General features: G+C 61.9%; 1 protein-coding gene across 11 annotated transcripts in view; it reads left to right on the forward strand.

Moving 5' to 3' along the window:
* The window catches only part of GSE1 (Gse1 coiled-coil protein), a 388729-nt gene that overhangs the window by 338467 nt on the left and 28549 nt on the right, over positions 1–21713 (forward strand). For 7 of the 11 annotated variants that reach the window (XM_036924166.2, XM_036924165.2, XM_036924164.2 and 4 more), the window contains one exon: positions 16348–16566. The exons of the other annotated variants lie outside the window; for them this stretch is intronic. In XM_036924166.2, coding sequence (XP_036780061.2) covers positions 16348–16566 — 219 coding nt within the window. The remainder of the gene's footprint in view (positions 1–16347; positions 16567–21713) is intronic. 11 annotated transcript variants of the gene reach the window in all.

The raw sequence follows: 21713 nt of genomic DNA on the forward strand, positions 1-21713 counted from the left end.
GGAGCGGTGCCCCTGCCCCTCCTCCCGGGGAACATGGCTGCCCCAGCCTCGGAGGTGGGAGGCCATCGCATCCGCCGCCCCCCACTCGCGCTGCCCTTTTCCCCTCCCGGCCCTTCCTGCTCCGCCTGGATGCGCTCCCCGCCCCCAGCCCTCCCGGGCCGGCGGCCGCGCTGACGGGCGGCGAGTGGCCCGACCGAGTGGAGCCGATTCAATTATATTGCAGCACCAGAGACACCTCGGCCGCCCGCCCGCCGCTCCAGCAGGCTAATTAAATTCCCTTCGCGGAGGCGGAGCGGCAGTTAGGCTCGCCCCCCGGAGCTCTGGGTGGGGCACGGGGACCACTTAGAATTGTGCCGTGGAGGTGCAGGGCGCGGGGAGGAGGGGGGTCCCCGGAGTGGGGGACCAGATGCCGTGGACACTCCCCACTACGGGAATGGGGGCCCTGGCTCCCCTGCACGTGGTGGAGCTGGGGGGCCCTTACTGGAGCGCCGGCTTTAAGTTTTAAGGGCTGCCAGGGTGAGGGTGGCGGGGAAGCACCTGCCGGCCCCCAGCTGGGTGGTGGATACCAGCCGGAGTTGAGTTGATTCAGCTCTTGTTTTGTAAACTAGCCTTTGTCGGCAAAGTGCGCCTAAAATACATTAAACCCTTGTTAACCCCTGCAGTGCCTTATCTGGGCGCACACGAGTTGGCGTTTGGAAACAAAAAGAGAGACCACCAGATGAAAAAAAAGAGCTTCTTTTGTGAAAGACTGGCCCAGAAGGCCCCCGGTACCGGGGGTGGGGGCCTCCCAGCCAAAGCCTGGTTCCAGGGGCCGGGGCCAAGGGGCAGAAGGCCATGGTGGGGTGCTTTGAAATGTGTACTCTGGTTGGCCAGCGGGGTATCCCCAGGATTCTGCCCCCGCCAGCCCCCAGTCAGCGGAAAGTGGGGAGGAACCCCAGGGGAGCAGCCTGCCTCAGCCTCCTACCATGTTACTTAAGCTCGGGGCACGTAAGTGTTGCTCACCCCGTGTTTACAGGGCCGCCTCCACCCTGGGATGGCGGAACCTGACTCAGCCGGGCCACGCCACAGGTGAGGGGGGCCCAGGGCGCAGGCTCCGACTGGCAGCCGGCCCTGTGTCGTCCCAGTGGCCTGCTGTGCAGGGAAGTCACCACCCCGCCCAGGTGAACCAGAGAACTCAGCAAGCCTGGCTCTGTAAAAGCAGCCACATGGGTACCCAGGACAGGCCTTTATCGGTGCGGCCCTGACCCTGGGGTGAAAAGGCTTGTGTGGGCCCCTGGTGGCCAACAGGGTTGGTTTTTTTGTCACTTTTCCCCAAAAAAAAGTGGTGCAGACTGCAACAAGCAGGGGAAGGGGGGATTCTCAGAGCCAGCCAGGATTCTGACACTTGGAGACTTTCTATGAACCTCGGGGGTGGGGTGAGTCTAGAGCCGCTGACCCAGGGCGGAGAAGCCGGCAGGGGTCAGCCACACCTCAGGAAGGGAGGTTGGGAGGCCCAGCCTACAGGCACTGCTGTACCTGGTGGGGGGGCCAGGCTGTGACCCAGGCAGCAGGCCATCCTCCATGGTGCTGGTCCATCCCTGTGGGGACAGCTCCTAGAATCCTGGTGTGGCAGATTTGAAAGGGGTTTGTAGCTTGGTTTTCTGAAACTGCTGGTGGCCAACTGTCCCCAGGCCCCGTTGAGCCTCAGCCTCCGGGTTCCTGGCCTCAACCTGAGGAGTTCTCAGAGTTCCCAGGTGACATTAATGTCCAGGTTGGGGCTGAGAACCAGTCCTCCTAACAGATGAGCAGGGCTGTGGGGACAGACACCAGACTGCAGAGTGAAAGACCGACTCCCCTGGAAGCTCTGATGGCCTCTGCAGAACAGTGCCCTCAGGCAGACCTCTGGCTGCCAATGACTTCCCAGTCTCTGGGGAAAGTTCCGGGACTGTAGACCCGAGAGAGATCTGTGGTTTCAGAGCAGAAGCTCCCTGCCCCTGGGCTCAGCATCTCTGGCCGGAGGAACCAGGGAGGAGTCTACACAGCGCCACTCGGTGGCAGTCCCGGGTCTTGCATCTTCAAGTCTGACACCTCCCTGGCCCACCAGTCCCCTAACTGCCCTTGACCCTTTTGCAGGTGGCCCCCCTCCCCAGCTACAAAGGGTGCCGGACCTCTGGGTTCAGAACCCCTACCTGGGTGGGTGCTGGCAGCTCCCACTTTTCCAGAAGAACACAGATGAGCAAGACCCGTCTGCTGCCTCTCTTCTTGTAGGGCCTTGTGGAGTCAGCCAGCAAGGCCGGTTTTTCCTGGTCCCATCCAAAGACTCGGAATTCTCAGCCTGGGGTACTCGCAGTCCACCGGTGGCTGAGTTGAGTGGTAGCACATTAATTAGCTCTGTTAGGGTAACATTGCAGCCTCCAAAGCACAGGGCCTGTGCTGCCCACCCTCCACTCCCTCCCCATGTGCCAGGAAAGTGTTTTTCTTAACCTGTCGGGATCCGTGTTTGCCGTGGCATTTCAGCCAGGCCACTGCAGACCAACCAGCTCACTTTAACTTACTTCCCCCTCATCGCAGAGGGTGGTGTGGGCCGCCGAGCTGCTGGCTTCACTTCCCTGTGCTGGCCTTTCTCCCCGGCTGAGGCCGCAGGCGGGAGGGGACATTTCGGAGTGTTCCTGTCAATGAGAATTTATTGAGCGCCTCCTGTGAACCTGGCCTGTGCTCACTGCTGAGAGGTGTACAGGCAGATATCACAGGAGCACGTCCAGAGAGGCCCTTCACACACGCCTGCCAAAATGTGCACTTGGGGGCCTTTTAATCTCGCCTCTGCAGCTTCTGCCCCCAGCAGCCTCTTCGTTCGTTCTTGCCCTGCCCCTGCAGGATGAGACCTCCCTGCGTTGGTGCTCCGTGCCCGGCCCTGGCCCTGTGTTAGCTCTGGCTGCCCCTCCCTTCCTGAGGCCTGGAGCGCTTCAGGGCTCCGGGAGGTGAGAGGAGCCTGCCTGGAGGCTGGGGTGGGGCCAGGCCTGGAGGGAAGGGGGCTGCAGATAGCGGGAGGGGGTCCAGAGTTTGCAGGCATCTGTGAAAAAGAAGGGATCTGGCCGAACTTGAGGCTTTGAGAGGCCCCAGTGGACTTGGGGGCTTCTGGGGGCTGACTTTGAGGAAGGTGCAGAAGGACTGGGGGCTCATTCTTGGGTGCGTTTAGGAATCTCCTGGGGGCCTTTAAAAACCTTGGCTGCCAGGCTCTACTTATGACTAAATTAAGCCTAAATCTCTAGGGTTGGAGCCCAAGCAATTGTATTTTATAACTCCCTCCCCACGATTGCAGCCAGAGCTGAGCTAGAAGGCACTTTGCTGGGGAGAAGTGGGTAAGGAGCTCCTCCCCCCAGGAAGGTGGGCTGATGCGTCTTAAGGAGAGCTGGGGTCCTGTCTAGGAGGATGGAGTCTCCCCTGTTTGCCCCAGAATTGGATGGGGCAGCCCTGTGAGCCAGGGCGAGCATCCTCACGGGCCAGGCACCCCTTGCCTGGCTGGGGGAGGTGTGGAGAGATACAGTGGGTCTAGAGGCCCCTGGTTGCCCGTGACCCGGTGCTTTGAATCCACTGTGTGTAAAACCCCGAGGGCACGATTCCTTACTTGACCAAGATGAGCTGCAGGCCCTTCTCCTACAGGGACCTTCAGACGCAGGGTTGTATTTGGTTAGATGGGCGGCTTGCCTCTCTGGCCAGAGCTCTGGCCAAGCCTTCCTGTTCTGGAACCGGTTCTTCCAGCTGGGAAACGTGAGGTGTGAGGAGTGGCATGTTGTCACTGCAGGGTCCAGATCGGGGGCATCCCACCCAGGCAAACGACAGTGTAGACCCTCCCACGTCATCAACGCCCCCCCAACTGTTTCGCATCTGTAAGATGGGGGTGCAGAGGCTTTCTTGGGGTTGACAGTGTGGGTGTGGTGTATGTCACGTGCCTGCCTCTGAATGGCAGCTGCGGGGGAAGGGCTGAGCTGTGGGCTTGAGGTAAGCCCGCAGCAAGTGTCCTGTCGCACTGTCGGTCTGCACGCGGCTGTCCCTGGCAAGGGTGTTAACATCCACTTACACAACCTGTGTGCCCTTGTGCCCTTACTTCTGGGTATCAGTTTCCTCATCTGTGAAATGGGAATGGGACACAGCAGCGCCCGTATCCTCAGGCTTTGGGGTTACACGGTTTCTTATAACTGGTACTGATACCTCTGGGGTGCAGTTTGTCAAAGAAATTGCACCAGATCGTCTTCTCAGTGACTGTCATGTTCTTGGGATTTTAACTTGGGAAACCCAGAGGCTCCCGGTGCCAGATCACCCCCGCTGGGACTGCAGCCCCAAAATGTGATCTGGAGCCTCGGCCGCCCCCACGGCCTCAAACTTGTGCACGTGGATATGGGACGCAGTTGCACCCCTATTCCAGCTGCCTTGTTCCCCACCCTGTTGGTGGATGGTACCCTGGGGGGGGGCAGGGGTGCTTTTACAATGATGGCCCGTCCCCCAGCCCTGCCCTTCCTGTGCTCAGATGGTGGGTCTGTGGCCACAGGCAGCAGTAAAAGGAATCGATCGGCGAGCTTTTGGTCAGGGCGGTATCGACGTTGAACAGTTTAAGCCGTCCCGACGGAAAATCTATGTGTCAAGCTGAGGCGGACCAGCCGGTGGGGTCGGGGAGGGGGGGGCGGCTCCCGTGTGCTGTCCCTGTGTCCTCTCTGCTAAGCTGAGCCAGAGACAGGGTCTGCCTAACAGGCCATCCCGCCAACCTGGGGAGCAGGAGGGTCGGAGGCCTGCATGTAACCGGGCGTGGCATTCCCACTGTTGGTCTTCCCTTGAGGAGCACCTGACCGTCAGGGAAGGCTTCCCCCCACTTGTCTGGTAGACAGGAGAAATGGGGGCCCCGCAGGGACTCATCTGCCTCCCTGGGGGCTCATGCCCACCCACCATTACACAGCTGGTAATTGGTGGAGGAGAACAGAACCAAGGGCTGTGGGTAGCGGCGTCCTGCTGAGCTCCTGGTGTATGTACATCTTGGAAGACATCTGTATGGGTATCTGTGGCTTTTTTTACGTATGATACGTGATCTGTTCACTTAAGTATATGAGGATTCACTAGACAGGTACTGAGGAGACAGAGTTGAGTACAGGTAAAGCTAAAGTTCTTAGCCGGAAGGGAACTTTGGGGCCTCACCCCAGAAGTGGCGGGCCCTGCCGCCTGGTGGATGGGAGGAGGTTCGTTGCCCCCATTTCACAGAGGAGGGAGGAAACTGAACCGGCCCCGTGGAATGCCTGGCACCCTGCTCTGCCCTTGGCCTCTGGGCTGTCGCAGCCCTGTTTACACGGTCTCTGGCGAAGGCTGTCTGGTTGGCCCTGTTTGGGCTGCCGGGCGAGCAGAGGTACAGGCAGAGATGGTGCATTTTAAGTCCCGTTGACATGAGGCCTCTCCTCTCTGAACACGGACTTAACTCTTCGCAACTTGCAGTTTTCATCTAAATATATGTCTTACAAGACTTTCTAAGATGAAGGAGGGCTTCCTTAGTCGGGGTGCCAGACCCTGGAGCCTGTCACTCGGGCACAGGGAGTACATTTTAACTAAAGATCTGGTTTCCAAGTTGAAACTGGCAGGGCAGTGCCATGTTCGTCCTCGTGGCTGTACAATTTCCCGTGGGTGTTAGTGCCTGGGCTTCTCCAAGCAGGGCCCCAGCGGGCCTCGGAGTTTCATGCAAGCCCCTTACACCCAGAGCATCCGTGCTGCACACAGCGAGCCCCCCAGCAGGTGTGCCCCACCGTGGGCCAGTCTCTTGAATAGAACCAAGAAGGGAAAGGCGTAGGTGCGAAGTCTTCACCGCCTTAAAGATGCTGCTGGATCACTCCAGGGAGAGTTGTAGGGGCCACCTGTGCCCCCCCTGCAGCAGCCAGACCTTTATTTAGCCGGATTCTGGCTAATTGGGGTGCCCTCTGTGTCCTTCAACCCTTGGCCTCCGAGGCCACTTGCTCAGCCCACAGCAGGAGAGAGCCCTTCGGTCAGCAGGTCCGTGCACCTCGAGGCTCTGGTTCCGCCCACGGGCAGCCTGCGGAGTAGATGGAGCTGCCTCTCCTGATGTGGTCCAGGAGAACTTGGTCTCATGGTCCCAGGGTGGAGCCTTGTGCCTGTGAGAGCTGGTTCTGGGCCTCAGAGTCCGGCCTGGGTGACCAGAACCTCACAAGTTTCCAGTTGGAGACCCGGAGTGGATTTTGTATGTTTCTTTTGAGAAGTTAAGGAGTTTAGACTAAGCAGTTGGCCGCTCAGTAGTGGACAGAAAGTGACCAGTTTGACCTGACCTGTGGCAGGGTTGAGACTTGGGAGGTCAGTTGTGGTTTGTAACTGTTTGTTTTGAACTTTTATGTGGCGGCCCCATTCTGAGGTCCATTTTGGCTGCAGGATGGGGGTTTGTTCCAGTGGGGCATTTGCTGACATCTGGGCATGAAACATGGGGCTTCGAAGATGGTAGATGAGCTAGGGTGGGGCTGCACTATTAAGAGTTCTGGGTCTCACCTTTGACACCTCGCATTCCCTCCGCCCAGGTAGAACATCCTCAGAGGGGAGGGTGTTAATGCGATTGGAAGGTAAAGAAATTATGCTGTTGAAATAGAACTCAGGTTGATGGACACGGTCCTGCCACACGCTTGGGCCCCCACGGGGTTACAGTGGGCTTCTGTGAACTTGGGGAAACTGCAGAACTCACTAGATGTGTTTTTGTGGGGAGAGGGTCTCGTCTGCCACTCTGAACTATCGTGAGAATGAAGTTTACACAAAAGCAAAAAACCATTTTGTAGTTAGGGCAAGTCCTGGTGTGTGAACGGGTTTTGATTCAAGCGAGACCCTCCTGAGGGTGCGACGCACCAGGAATCCCCTCCCCCTCCTGGTGGGCCCTCGCCTCTGAAGCTGAATTGGGTCGACTTCAGATGTTGATAGCTTCTGAGCGGAGTGTCCTGGCTGCCGCACATGTCTGTCAGGCTTCTGCAGTCTCTGTTCACTGACCAAGTCCACAAAGAGCTGGAGGGACCCCCCCCTGGCATCAAGCGAGCCGACCAGCCTGGGATGGTAGGGGGGGCGATGGGGATGCTGGCGGGCCAGCAAGTGCCACTCTTGAAATTATGGTTTGGTGGCTTCTAGTTTTACAAGACAAACTGGAAGTCTTCATTTTGACTGGAAGCCTCCTGTTTTAAAATGCCCGTTGGTTCACCTTTAAATAGCTTCAATGAGTTGACTTCATGCCAGATACAAACAGGGCTGGGGGTAAAAGCAGGCCTGTCTGTCCTCTGCCGTCTCCTGTCTAAACCCCCACCTCCAGTACTGACGGGGAAACTGAGGCTCAGGCCACATAGTGATGTGGCAGGGACGCCAGGTGTCCTGCATGTTGGATCTGCTTGGCTGAATTCCTGTATTGATGTGGCTGACGTACATCCATCCCTGCCCTGGAGGCTGAGGACCTACTAAGTGCCCTGAAGTTCTGGGGATGCAGGTGGAGGATGGCCACCCTGCACAGGCAGGTTCGTCAACCCCCTCTGGAAGGGACAAGGCTGTGTGTCCTGTCCCTCTGTCCCCCGCTCCTAGAGAGCTTCCCTCACCTGAAGGGAAGGGCAGGAGCTGTCTGAATCCCCAGGTTCCCGGGGCCCCGTCTCCACTGCAGGGGGGTAGCAGAAAGTGGGGCCCTGGGGCTTGCCGAGGCCGGGTAAGCGGCTGCCTGTGCTGCTGCGTCACACTCTTCCCCAGGTCTGTCTCCCCAGGCAGGTCTGTCCGTTCAGCAGGGACCTGGCCTCGACCCCGTGCCCTCTGGTCTGCTGCTCCATGGAAACCTGGAGGCTCTTGGTGGCCTCCCAGCCGGGCTGGGTTCCTCTCCTTCGGGGCCTGTCATCTGCAGTGGACACCTACAGCCCTACCTGCTTCCTGCCCCAGGCGCCTCCGGAGTCCACTGAAAGGGCTCCTTTGTGAGCCAGGCTGGGCTCCCAGGTGGCCTGGTTAGCCCCGGCGCTGTGGGCACACGAGGGTCACTCCGGGGGTTGTCCCTTTGGCCCTTGGCGCTCCAGCACGGGTGCCTTCAGCCGGGAGCTGCAGTGAGGTTGGGGGGTGGGGGCGGGGTCTCACGGGCAGATCCTTATCTCCACTCCATGGCTGTGTGCCGTTTCTGATCCTCCCGGGTGCCATCTGTAAAACGGGCATGGCACATAGGTGCGTGTGACCACGGCTGGCAGTCACAGGATCAGGATCTGCGATGGGATCTGCAATGACCCCCTGTAGGAGGACATTTCCAGCTTCTGCTCCCATTTAAAGGGAAATGCCTGTAGAACAGCAAGGAAAACTGGGTTTCTGTCCCAGCTCTTTAGCCTCTGGGCATGCAGCCCTAGACAAGAGCCTGGCTCTCCCCCAGCCTCGGTTTACCCTTTGGTGGAGTGGGGGTGAGAGGCAGGCTGTGCGGGATCAAGGTGTGGTGGTGGGCTCCTTGGCCCGTGACCACTGGCCACCTGCCTCCAGAAGGCAGCCTGCGTAGAGAAAGCCCCGAGCCCACGCCACGGTCTCCCACGCAGGCGCAGGGTGACCAAGGGGTGGGACCCAGCCTGGCCAGGGCCAGTCCTTGGCTCCAGCCGGCTGGCTGGGCGATCCCTCTGACCACCGTCTGCACAGCGAGTCTCTGTCGGGGTGCAGGAAGGCAAGGTGGTACCCTGGGCTGAGCCGTGAGCGTGCCCTGGGGGAAGGGTCGCTCCTGCTGCTCTGTGTAGTTGTTAGGGAAGCCCCCGGGTCCTGGCTGCTGGGCTCTGGCCTTGACCCTGTCTCTCAGCCTTCTCCTCTCATTAATTGTACACTTCCCTGGGCTGTGGTTTCTGCCTCCCCCCAACCCCGCCCTCCTCGGCCCGCCTGGCCACCCCCCGCTGCTCAGAGCCCTTCATCTGTCTGTCCCAGGCTTCTCCAGACATAGCAGCCGCTTAGAATAATCACCGTCAAATGTTGCTGCCATCTGTTGCCTGACTTCCGTCCTTTGCCTCCACCCGGAACCTCCAGGGCTCCTGGTCGTCTGCAGCCTTGAAGCTCAACTCCTGGATGTCCCTGGAGGCCTCTGTAGGTGGGCTGGCGCAGGATGCCCTCTGGATCTGCCCCTGGCCCACACCTCCGGCTGTCCCTGTGTGCTTGCCCCTAACGACACACAGCGGTAGGGACCTCTCTGGAACGCTATACGCCGTCCTCCCTGGACCCCGGATCCAGCCCCTCCCCAGCCCCCTACTCCACATTAACGCAACAGTGGGGAGGCAAGGCTGGGGGGAACCATAAATGTTGCCCCCGTCAAGCCCCATTCCCTGCATGGGGACATGGGGCGGCCTCGGGGTTCCCAATGGCTGCCAGGTGGCCCCAGAAGTCAGCTTGGGAAACAGCTTGGACTGCAGTGCCTGCTCTGTGGGGCTCGGCACCCACGCTGCTGAGGGTCCTGTGGACGCTTTCTGCGGCTCATAAGCTCCTGCCTTGAGCATTCTGTAGTGACTTGTAGGCACTGCTGAGTGACAGGCCTGCGTGGGGTGGAGGGCAGCCTTGTCCTCATAAAAGGAGCTGCCTTGTTACGCACCTTACTCCTGGCGCAGGTCTCCTGTGGACGCAGAGGCCACCCGCCTCCCCTCCCATTCCTCTCTGCTTCCGGGTCAGGATCCAGGCCATCTGCTGTGACCCTCCACCGCCCCAGCAGTTCGGATGGCTTTGGCTCAGCCTGCCAGCGACGGGGCCTTAGCCTTGGGGAGTAAGCCCAGTTCTGGGACTTGGGGCAAGAAAAAGGCCCAGTCCCCTTAGAAACCTATAACCTGAGGGGTGTCTGTAGTTGAAAAAGGACAGGAGGGCCTGAGCAGACCACCCCCTCCGCACTCTCCAGCTGCCTTCCCCAAAATAAACCGCCTCTGTGCATGAGCTCGGAACATGCCGAAGGCAGATCTGATCATGAATTTATCATGAAGCTGCTCGGCCCCAGGGACCACGTGCCCCACACAGCCCGCCCCGTGTCTGCGGCAGGTGACCCCGGCCTTGTTAGGGCTGCAGGAGCTTCAGCCCTTTGGGGGTGCCGGGACCGTGGGGGCGGAGGCGCAGGGGCCCCGAGCCAGGGGACGCCCTTTATTTGTTCACAAACATTTCTTTCTGCCGTAATGAAAAATTACCAAGAGGGGTTATTAGAGAATCCAAGTCCAGATTGTGCACACGGGGCCTGAGAGTGAAGCCCTGCTGGGCCCGGCCTCGCGGGGTGTAATTACCCCAGGGGGGGCCGTCAGGGGGAAGGGGCGGATTGGTGCTTGAACCGGGAGCCAGCAGCAGCTATTAGCTTGTAATTACAGAGCATGGAGGGAGCAGGCCTGAGGTCTGGTGCCGCGGCAGAGCGGGATGAAAGGAAGCGGTAATTACGGGATCCGCAGGAGGCTGGGCGGGGGGCCGCGGCGTGCTGATTAATAGCGCCCTCCGCCATTACTCAGAGGAGCGGGCTGAGTTTAATGGAGTGTTCGTGCAGCCCCCCCAACTCCTGCTGTTTGGAGCATTTGGACAGCAGGCACCCCGATCGGGGTCTGTTCTGGAGAACCGAGAGCAAAAGGTGGGTTTCCAGAAAGCATCAGCCACGCTGCCAGCCAGGCTCACCCTCCTCTGCACGTGGGCTTTTCTTCCTTGCCCGCCCCCCTTTTTTTTTAAAAAAAAGCTTTGTGTTGCTTATGGCCATATGAGAAACCTAAGCAGAGAAGAGAAAAAAGTACTGATTCAAGCCCCATACTTGGGTAGGGGCGGGAGGGGTGGCCCCAGGGGGCATCGCTAGCCTGGGGGTGGGCGCTGTGAGCGCCGTGGGCTCTTGGCTCTGCTGGGCTGGCCCTGCAAGGGTCTGGGGGCAGGAAGGGGATCCCGGGGGTGCCGGCCACTCGCTCGGGCGGATCTCCCTCCAGGCATCTGGCCGTGGTGGCAGGGGAGCAGCACGCGCAGGGCGGCCCCAGGACCCGGCTGTCTGGAATGGCACACATCAGGAGAGCCTGTAGTGTGCAGGGAAGGTGCCCGCCGTGGCGCCCCCAGCCCTCATCCATCACTGGCCTGCTCTCCTGGAGCTTACGCCCAGCTGTTAGGATAATGAATTTACATGAGCTGATAATGTAGACAAGAATTCAGTCAATGCCGGGAGCGCAGAAGTTAATAAATACCCTTCTAATGAGGGCGCGGGGAGCAGGCACCCCATGCTCCCCCAGGGCCTCCTAGGGGAGCAGGGGCAGCCCCAGGGCCCACTTTGCCCTCCGCCCCTGGAGCCTCAGTCGCGGTGGTACCTGCTGTGGTCTCAGCCGGAGAGCACCTGTGCCAGGGGGCGGTGGGGGGGAGTGCGGGGTGCCGCATCCAGCTCCCTGGGCAGGCCCTGGGGGCAGAGCCGTGTGCAGGCCTTGAAGTGACCTCAGCCTGTGGCTGAGGGGTGACACGGGCCGTGGGCTTCTTGGAGGCTGTGTTGACCCACAGTAGGCCGGGGTGCTTGGCCTCAGGCCCCCTGAGCTTGGCCTCTGTCCTTGGGGAGCTGCCTCCCTGGCTGCTGGTGGTCCCCGGCCCCCTCCCTCCCTCCCTCTGCTCCCCTGCCCCCTCCTGGTGCACACAGGCTGAGGAGGAATGCTAATTTTAGACTCCCCTAATGAAGCTGCTCATTCGGAATTCTATTTTAAGTGACCTGACATCAGCAGAGCAGCCTTCCTGGCCCTCAGCTCCTCTGGAGCCCACGGCTGACACCACGGCAGGGGTGCTGGGTTTGGGCAACCCCCAGGAGCCCAGGGGGGCTGCTGACAGGCCCAGGGAGTGGGCACCAAGCTTCGAGGAGGGGCAGGTGGGCTCAGCCATGGGAGAAGGGGAGGGGTTGGGTCACTGGATGCCAGCAGGAGCATGACACATCCAGGTGGCAGTCGATGGATGGAGGAGAGGGTGGGCCTGCCCCCAGGACCCTGGTCACTGCAGGAGCTGGGGAGCTAGTGGGTGAGGATTTGGGTTGGGTCCCAGCAGGGGCACCCCTGTTCCCTTGGTTCCCACACCTGGCTGGCAAGAGGCCTGTGGGGGGGGGCACCCTCTGCTGTGCCAGCCTCACACAGGCACGTCTTTATCTCTTTGAGGGACAGCCCCCAGACCTCCACCCTTCTTAAAGACCTAGTTTACTGCAGAAAAATTAGAACATAGGTAAAGAGGGTAGAAACAAGGAATCTGCTCCTCTGGCCACCACCTGAAGACACTCACCAGCAGCCTTCAAGGGCATGTGGCATTTTGGGGTCTGGCCTGGGATTTGCCCTGTGCTGGCAGCTGGTGGTCACAGCATGTCTGTCTGGGTCACCAGCCGGCCAGCCTGTCACATGGCCAGAGGGCAGTGACCTCACATCTGCTCCCCAGGCCTTGGGGACTGGTCACTGGGAGGTATTGACTGACTGCAGCCCCTCCCCGTCTTAAGTCGGTGAGTGGTGTGGGTGTGGGGCGGGGCAGTGCCGGGGCCTCCCTCCTGCAGCCCCAGGGTGGGTATGGATCTGGGCCCTGACCAGTTTCACATGAACAGGGCACAGATTGTGCCCAGGCAATCCCAGCCCTGCTGCTGACCGTCTGTCGGCCTTTGGATCCAGGACTGCCCTCCACCACCTGTAAAATGGGTACAGTGACACTTTTATCATAGGGTTTTAAAGAGGTGCTGGCCTGGCCCTAAGGGATGTGGGAAAGAGGGGGAGTCGGTGGTATCTGAGTGCATCAGGGGTGCCCCCTGGGGGACTCAGGGTTAAGGCACAGCGGTTAAGGCTTATTTGCAGATGGTTGAGGGAGGGCGAGCCTGGGTCAGCAGAGCGTGGGGTGACGCGGGGTGACACTCGGTGTAGCGGTTACCCAGGGCTGCATAACAGGCTACCCCAGACCTCACAGATACCCAGTCAGGGGCGTGGGGCACCCCATCCCGGTGATCCTGGCCCAGCATCTCTGGGAGGCTGTGGTGCAGCCGAGCTGTTGACAGGGGCTGTGAACTCATCTGAACGCTCGAGGAGGCTGGAGGAGCGGCTGCTAAGATGGGCCTCCTGTGGCTGTTGGCGGGGGGCCTCAACTCCCTGGAACGTGGGATCCTCCAGGGGCTGCTTGACCTGCCCTGTGACCTGGCAGCTGACCACCCTCGGCCCACGTGGCTCAGGAGCGAGGAGGGGGAGGCCGCAGTGCCTTGGATGGCCTGGCCTCGGGGGGTTGCACCAGTGCTTCTGCCATAGTTTGTCATTAGAAGTGAGTTGGTAAGACCGGCCCACACTGCGGAGAAGAGAACTTGTCTCCATCTCTTGAAGGGATGAGTGACAGAGACTGTGGACATATTTTTAAGCCACTGAAGTCAAATACACTGTAGCTCTGTGTGTGTGCACGTGTTCACGTCTTTGGGTCTCGCCTCGGACTGGGCAGGTGGTGTGATGGGTGGGAAGAATGCTGTATCCGGGCCCACAGCATGGGACTCGGGTCCCGGACCTGCTGTGGTCCTGCATGACCTTGACTAGTTTGGAAGAGCTCCTGGCCTCAGTTTCCCTGTACGCTTCAGGCCTGGGCAGGGTCCCCATGGGGCAGGGCTCCATCTTGTATTACTCAGCATCTCTATATGCTATTATCCAGCCCCCCCCCAAAAAAAAACGTTGACCCACGGGGTGCAGGTGCTGAGCAGGACCCAAGGACTTCTGGACCACCAGAATCGGCTCCTGTGTGTGGGCTCACATCCTCGGGTGTCCTTTGTGTCAGCCTTCACCAGCGGCCGGCTTGGGAACATGGAGCTGGCCCTCTGCCCGGGGCTTACGGGCCGGGCTGTGCGGTCCCCAGGCCTGGCGAGGCCTCTCTGGAAGGTCCTGGGGGTACCCAGGTAGCACGTAGATGCGTAGATGTCTGATGCCACGTCACCTCTCCCCTTGAAGTTCTGGTTGTCCAGGTGGGGCAGTGGCACAAATGCAGACTTCAGTCCCAGTCTGCTGAGGCTGACCTAGGTTGCCCGTCTGGACCTGGGTCTCTGCCCCCTTTCCCCTGTCAGCTGGCACACCATGTACGTGCCCTGGGTGTGCACTAGGCATGCTCTCACATAAATTAGCTTCTTGAATTCTCATCGGATCAGCCTCGTGAGGTAGACTCCTCATCCCCACTTGACAGATGTGACTGTGACCCAGAGAGGCAAAGTAACCGCCTCAGGTCACACAGTAGAGGCTACAGGGTGGGATTTAAGCCCTGGGCGCCTGGCAGCCAAGTCAGGGCTAAGCTCGCCTTCCAGGCCTCGCTTCCTCCTTGCTTGATGACCTCGGCCACACCTTCTGCCCTCTGTCCACAGTGTCCCCTGAAGGAGGAGAGGGCGCTGATGACGGCCTGGGGCAGAGCTTCCAGAGCATGGTGTCCTCAGCAGTTCCCTGGGGCTGGCCGCGTGTTGGGTGGCCTGTAAAGGATTCTTGTCAAAGATGTGCGTTTTCTGGCATCTGGCTGCTGGGACAGAACCCCTGGCCCACCTGGGCTCTCCAATTTGTTTCTCTGCCGGGCCTGCAGTAGCTGTGGACATGTAGGTTGCCCTCTAACTCGCTGCCCCAGCCAGAGGAGGACACCCAGGGTCAGCTGTGGACCAGCTGCCTGGGCCCTCACACTGGGACGGCTGTGACAGGGCACTTCTGCCGGCTGTGGCGGCCGCCTGTGTGACCTCGCCAGCTAGGAGGCCAGCCTGCTGGCCCCGGGCATGGGCTTTGTGGGGTCCTTTGTTCCTGAAGTACGAGGCCTCACCTGGGAGAATGGTGTTCCTCGGACACTGTGTTCTTGCACCTGCCCTGCAGGACAGCGACGGCGGCCAGCCCAGGCCGTCTGGGACTCGGGGTTTCAGATGTGCGCTCAGGGCCTGCGGCCTCCCCTAACTGGTTCTGGGGCAGCGCTTGGGGCTGGCGCCTGCCTGGCACCTGTGGGATCCACGGTGCTCCCTGGCCGGGTCTGAGCCTGCCAGCCCTGGGGACAGGTGTGGAGCAGGCTCTAGTTAGACTCGCGTGGACCCCATGCTGAGCCCTGCAGCGGGTAGGGGGTGCTGGGAGCTGCCTAGAGGCCCTTGGGGTGAGGGCCACAACCTGGGGGTGCAGAAACACGTGTTCCTGCCCCCTTTCCCTGGATGGTGTGCGATTGTGTGTCTGTGCCCGTGACTGCCAGGGACCCTTCCCCGAAGACTCCGTGGCTCTCCCTGGAGCCCGCTCCCCCCGGGTCTGTGTGTGGGAGGTCATTCACCCCTTTGTCCAGCTTGTGGCCCTGCCAGCTTCTGCCTTCGTTTACTCCCTGGAACGCATGTGGAGCGGGGACTGCGCCTGGGCAGGTGGCCCCGAGAGGGCAGGGAATGTCAATGGAAAACTTATTTATGGCACTGCTCACCCGCCTGCTGGCCTCAGAGCCGGGCCGGTATTGATCGGGCACGTGGGAGATGGTCCAGCCTCCTCACTGACACTTGGCTGGGGCACGTACCCCAGGGTTTTTGGTGTTACCCCCAGCGGGCAGCGGCTCCTGGGCTGTCTCGGCCTGAGCCTGGCCCCCAGCAGAAGGGGCTCCCGTGACAGCAGTTCAGGTCTGAGCTTCCTGCTCCTTCAGTTTCTGCAGACAGGCGTGCGCCTGGGGCTGGGTGCTGTTCGCAGCCTCCCTCATCTGCTGACCTGTTCTCCAAGGTGCCTTCGCAGGTGGGGACCTGCCCATGGGGGTCCCTGGTGCCCTGGGATTCAGGAAGGAGTGGTTGCAAGTAAGGGCCCCGGGCCTGTGCTGCCCCCCCTTGTAAAAGCTTTTGGTTTCCGTCCCTCTGCGCGGTGCTGGTAACCTGCCGGTGGAGGGTGGTTGAGGCCGGGCAGACCCCTGCTTGTGAGCCGCGGGCAGCTGTGCCGTCCTCATTGCGGTCATCTGGGCCTTTCCCTTCTGTGGGCATCTGCTCTGTGACGTGAGGGCGCTGGCCCTGGGCCGCAGGCACCACCCCCAGGCCTACTAGGAGTTGCTTTTGGGTCTCCCCAGCTTTCTGGAGAGGTCGTAGGAGCCTGCTGGGCTGTGCCCTTTGCATTGGTGGAGTCAGTGAGGGCCTGGGCGTGCCTGGTTCTTGAATTATGGCTTGGCTCCAAGAGGTTGGGGGTGCCGTGCCCGCCCTGGACCCTCAGGGGCGCCGGCTGAGCGCTGGGGCTGTAGCCCCGTTCTCTCTACAGCGCTGGCTCTGCTCTGCCTGTCCTGCGGGAGCCACCCGGGCCTGCTCCCACCCTGCTCCCTGCATGCTGCCTGCTGGCGCTGGACCCGGGCCCGCGATCCCGCTCACCCCGCTCACCCCGCTCTGGTGCTGGGCCTTCCTGCTCTCTGGGTGACCTGGTTCTTCTTTTCCTATTTCAGGCATGAGCCATGAGCCCAAGTCCCCTTCACTAGGGATGCTTTCCACCGCGACCAGGACCACCGCCACCGTCAACCCCCTCACCCCCTCGCCGCTCAATGGCGCCCTGGTGCCCAGTGGCAGCCCCGCTACCAGCAGTGCGCTGTCGGCCCAGGCCGCGCCGTCCGCCAGCTTTGCCGCCGCACTGCGCAAGCTCGCCAAACAGGCGGAGGAGCCCAGAGGTAAGAGGCGTGCCCGCCAGGCTGCGGGCCCAGGGGGGAGAGACGCCCCCTTCCTCCCGCCCAGCCCCTGGGCTCCCTAGAGGAGCAGGTGTGGCGGTGCGGGAAGCGGCCGGCCTTCGCGAGCAGGGACGCGTGTACCGGCCACTGCAGGCCTCCCGGACCCCCGTCTGCCCCGTGAGCCCACGCGCCCCGGCACCTCTGCTTGGCTTCTGCTTCCCACTTTCTCCCCGCCTCTGTCCCTCCTTGGCTCCAGGAGCCCTCATGGGGGCACCCAGCAGTGCGCCCAGGGCCTGTGGCCGAGGAAGATGGGTGTGCTGGGCTGTGGGAGCCCCGAGCGGCCTTGGAGGGGGGCTCCGGGCCCTGACACCTGTGCCCAGGGCCCAGGCTGATTCCCCTCTGGACATGGCAGGAACGTGGGCTCTGGACACCCGCTTGGTCTCCGAGCAGAGGACTTCGGGGCCTCACGCCACCATTGCTTAACTTCCTGAGCAGGGACGGTGCGGTAGTGTGGACAGGTGTCTCCCAGACGTTCGGGACCTTCACTCTTGGTGTCACTCAGGCAGTGGCATGCTGTGTGTCTGTGGACGCATGCTGGCCTCTCTGAGCTTCAGTCTTCCTGTTTGTACCACGGGGCTCTCAGTGCCTCTGGCTGCCGGTACTTCCGGGATAAGGGTCCGGCTGCGGGGCCTGGTCGTGGGCCGCTGGCTGAATGACGGTGTGGGAGGCGGTTTGCAGCCGGAGGTGTCAGCTGACCTGGCCATGTGGGTTTGGAGCAGGCCTCAGACGCCCTCCGGACCTGCTGCTCAGAAGCAGGGCCCGACACCTCTAGGACAGAGGAAGTGGGTGCACTGGGTGCCTTGGCCTGCCATCTGCCTCACCCCCATAGGTCCAAGTTGGCCCTGGGGGCACGGGAGGAACCGTCTGCCTTTATAGGCCCCATGGCCTCTCCTTCTCGGCAGAACGATGTTTAACCTTGACCAGCTGGATGGCGGGTAGGGGGGTTGTCTTCTGATTTCTGAATCTTGTGTTTTCATTTCTGCTGCCTGGTTATTGGCCAAAGAACGCAGTGTGACGGGGGGTGAGCTCGGTTGATGGCAGGGTGGATGTCAGCCTGGGAAGGAACACTGGTTTTGAGTTGTCCTGCTGTGGGCAGCTCTGTGCTGCTGGCAGACCCTCCACGCCCCTGCATGCATGCCCCTCCTCGTCCTCTGTCGTCACCCTGGCCACGTCTGAGCAGGCCAGGCTGCAGAAGCCCCACCGGTGTCGGGAGGCCCTGGGAGCCACACAGATGGAGAGCAGACAGCCAGAGGAGGCAGCTGGCTGGGCTCCCCGCCCAGGCCACCGAGGCCCCCAGACCGGACACCCTGGGCTCCCTGCAGGGCGCCCTGGAAGGCATATGCCCTCAGCGGGAACCCGAGCTGCAGTCGAGCTGTGGCAGCTCCCTGCCCCGGCTGTCTGCTGCTTCAGCGTTCCAGCAGGCGGGCAGGGCTGGCGCCGCTTTCAGAGATGCCACACTCTCACCCGGCAGCTTTGTCCACTGGCCCGCTAGAGTGGCACCCCACATGTGCAGAGGCTGTGGCAGTAAAAGGGCGCCTTGCCCTCCTTCTGATGCCGTGGGCGGTGGTGGAGTGATCTGCAGGTGCCGGCTCACACAGGGACTGTGGGCGCAGAGCTCTGCTCTCCGCTGCCCCAGGCATCTGGCTTGAACGAAGGGCCCGTGGGCAGTTGGTGTACCAGGGGCTGCCGTGCTTCGCTGGCCAGGAACAGCGTGTGCTGCTGGCAGGGGCCAGGCCTGGCGGCCACAGGCCCTAGTCCCCCAGCCATGAACTGGGAGTTCTGCGTGACACTTGGGGACTTTGTGGCAGAGAGGCAGGAGAGGGGCCTGGCCCAAGCTCTTACTACTGGCTGACCTGAGGCTGCCCCCGTCATTCAGGTGCGGGGGCCGAGGTTTGGGGGTCCCAGCACGCGTGGACTGTGGAGCAGTGTTTGAGCCCTGGGGTGCTGTGGCACTGTTCGCTGTTTGTGTGCCTGGGCCCTGGGCACATTGTTTCTTGAGAACTAAGGGCTTGCTGGCAGCCACAGGCAAAGTCTGAGGGTCTGAAGCCGTGGCCGTTGGCCTTGGTTTGAAGAAGTGAGGTGCTGTCGCTCTCTGGCGCGTCCTCTGGGCTGTAGCCCACGCCTGATCCTCATTTTCCTCCTCAAGTCGCCCTGGGTCTGAGCTTGCCGTCTCCCCGAGTTGGCAGATGGAGAAGCCAAGGCACAGAGAGGTCAAGCTGTGAGGCCGATGCCACAGAGCTGTGCGTGCGTGCCCTGTGGCCCTGTTGCTGCTCAGGCCTCTCCGAGTGGGCTTGGAGAGCCGGGGGCAGGATGGCAAGCTGTGTGCATGATCCCCATGTGGATGGCAGAGGAAGACCCCCCAGCACCACGCGCAGTGGTGCAGGGGACACCTGGGGTCGCTGCCTCCCAGGGTCGGTGTGGGGAGGTGAGGGCTGTCAGCTGTCAGGCAGGGGCACCTCAGGAGGGCCAGCAGGCCTCAGCTGCCCTGCCCCACTTCCCATCCAGACCCAGAGGAAGATGGGGTGAAGAGTCCCTGCACCCCACAAGTACTAGTATCTCAGTATCTGGGGGCTGAGGTGACCCAGGACCCCATGGCTACACCCCACCCCCATTCTCCACCCTCCACCCCCACAGAGAGGCCGCAGGTGGAGCCCGAGAGGCCTCCAGACTGGCACTGGGACTGCAGCCCCCAGCGAGCGGCTGCAGAGGGTCACCTTTGACCCTCTCCACCCGCCCCCCTCCCGCCTGTGGATGGGTCGTCTTGCTCTGAGCTCCGGCCCGGCTCTCTGCACCAGCTACTATCTTTGCTTCCATCCTGTCTCTCGAGGGTGCAGCTTAAAAGTTCAACTGACAGAAAGTGACCTACGTGTCGAATCGTTTGCTCCACCCCAGGAAGGATGGGAAGAGAAACCAGCCCTCGGTGGGGAGCTTCATCCTTCCTGGGGCTCTGAGAGGAGCTTTTCACTTGGCACCAACCCACCCTGGGGTCCCGGAGGGACCGTGTGCGGCGGGGGGCCCGGACCTGTTCAGCTCCGCCCATTCTGGGGTAGCACTCAGAGAGGTGGCCCCCGGTTCACGCCCTTGCTCTGTGACCTGGGCATGTACTTCTCTAAGCTTCCATCCTTGCTCAGGGGGAGGACGTCCCCCTCCCAGACTCCCACGATTCAGCGGGACGCACTAGCTCCGGGCCACAGCGGGCCGCCCCCGCCATCACCCCCCAACCCACCCACCTCTCCCGCAGTGCACTCGGGCTTGAGGGGACTGGAAAGGAGAGCGGTCCTGCGGTGGAGGGTGGGCTGGGAGCTCCTGGGCCAGCCAGCTGGGCCTGGCTTTGGGGGAGAACCCCTGCTGGTCTGGCCTGCGGTGTGGGGCGCACCAGGCCCAGGGCGCCACTCTCTGCCAGCAAGTCCCTGGTCTTCGCTGCTTGGGAGGACGGGGGCCTGGGGGGTGACCGAGCCCAGGCAGCACATGCTGGAAGGAGCCTGGGCTGCAGGTTTGGGTCTGACCCTGTGTCGGTCCCAGTTACACCCATGGGCCCTTCTTCCTCACTGCCAGGCTGGGGCCCACCCCCTTCCGTGTTACTCTGTCCGCCAAAGGATGTCGCCCTGGGCCCCCCGGCACCCCTTCTCTTTGGAAAGGCGGTAGGCCAGCTCCCCCTCCCCGCTGCTCTCCCAGTGGGACCTCCTTTGGACGCAGGCCTTCTCTCCCCCACACCCATTTAAAGCCTCTGGGTGGGTCTTGGATCCCACTGGCCTGGGGCAGGCTGTGACCCTCCCTCCCCCCTTGCCCCAGCCTCCCGGCTGCCCCTGCGGCCTGCCTTGGCAGGGGAGTCATGGGTCCCTGTGCTGGCCTTGCAGTTCGTGCTTTGTGCCTGCCGGGTCCTGGCCAGGGACTGCCAGGTGCTTGGCCTGTCCCTGGGTGGATGCCTCCTGGGGACTTCCCCTCCAACCCCTGACCCCCTCAGAGGGCACGTTTGGGAGCCTGAGTCCCTGCTGTCCTCAAGTGGCAAAGCAGGGACCGCTGCCAGGGGGTGACTCTCACAAGCTGTGTGGCTGTCTGTTCGCCTCCACACTGCAGCAGGCGCCCCCCGTGGGGCCGCAGTGCCCGTCTGCCAGAGGGTGCAGGCTGCAGTGCAGGGCGCCCAACGTGTCATCAGCTGCCCGGGAAGATGGGACGCTGGGGCCTGCGCCACTCGGCCTGACCCCGAGTCTCTTCTTGTCCCTGCACACCCAGCCCACAGCCTCCAGGGGCTGGGGCTTGCAGGGCATGCTTCTGGGTCCCCACTGAGGACATGTGTCGCTGGGCGGTCCCTGCCGAGGTCTGGGGTCTCACCTGTGCTGGGGCGTGGTCTCCGGACAGCTTGGGCCTGGGGGCCTTCTCCATGGCTGGGGTGCTGGGAGCAGGGTGGACTCGAGCCACACGGCCTGTTCAAGGCCCAGCAGACTGTGTCGGATGTGGTTTTGTCACATGTGAGAAAAACGCCCGAGCTGTACTAGCTCTGGACAGGATGCCGGGGGGTGACGACGGTGGCCCAGGAGGCAGCTGTGTTCCCCTTCCCCGTCTGGGTGCAGAGCCCCAGGAGGGCGCCCTGCCCAGCGCACTCCCCCCGTTTGCCGGCTGCCTGCCCCGTAGTGTCGCTGGATTTGCAGGGGGTCTGGTTACTGTGGGCCCTGGAGCCGTCCTGTCCTGAACCCCGGGGTGGGGAGCTCTGTTCCCCCTCAGGGGTGGAGGCGGGACTGCCCCCCAGTGTTGCCTGCACGGGGGCAGGGCCTCCTGTCCTGCCACCTGAAATCTGCCTTTTCCAAGAAAACAAAAAACTGGAAGAAATGATGCCGCCTGGCACGCTGGCCACCCGGGTGCAGGCATGGGCGGTACAGTGATGCCCCCCAGGGGTCCCTGCGGCATCAGCCCTCTGGAGGAAGCAGGTGGGCATGGGAGGCCGGGGGCGGAGTAGGAGTGAGGCGGCAATGCCCAGTCGTGGGCTAGTGGGCCGTCCGGCCTGGGATATTCAGAGCAAGAGGCCTCCCCGGCCACACTGATGACAATGACACCCTAACGTCCCTCAGACTTGGGAGCCCTCCGTCCTCCCT

The sequence above is a fragment of the Manis pentadactyla genome, chromosome 15, assembly GCF_030020395.1.
Source record: "Manis pentadactyla isolate mManPen7 chromosome 15, mManPen7.hap1, whole genome shotgun sequence".
Lineage (NCBI taxonomy): Eukaryota > Metazoa > Chordata > Mammalia > Pholidota > Manidae > Manis > Manis pentadactyla.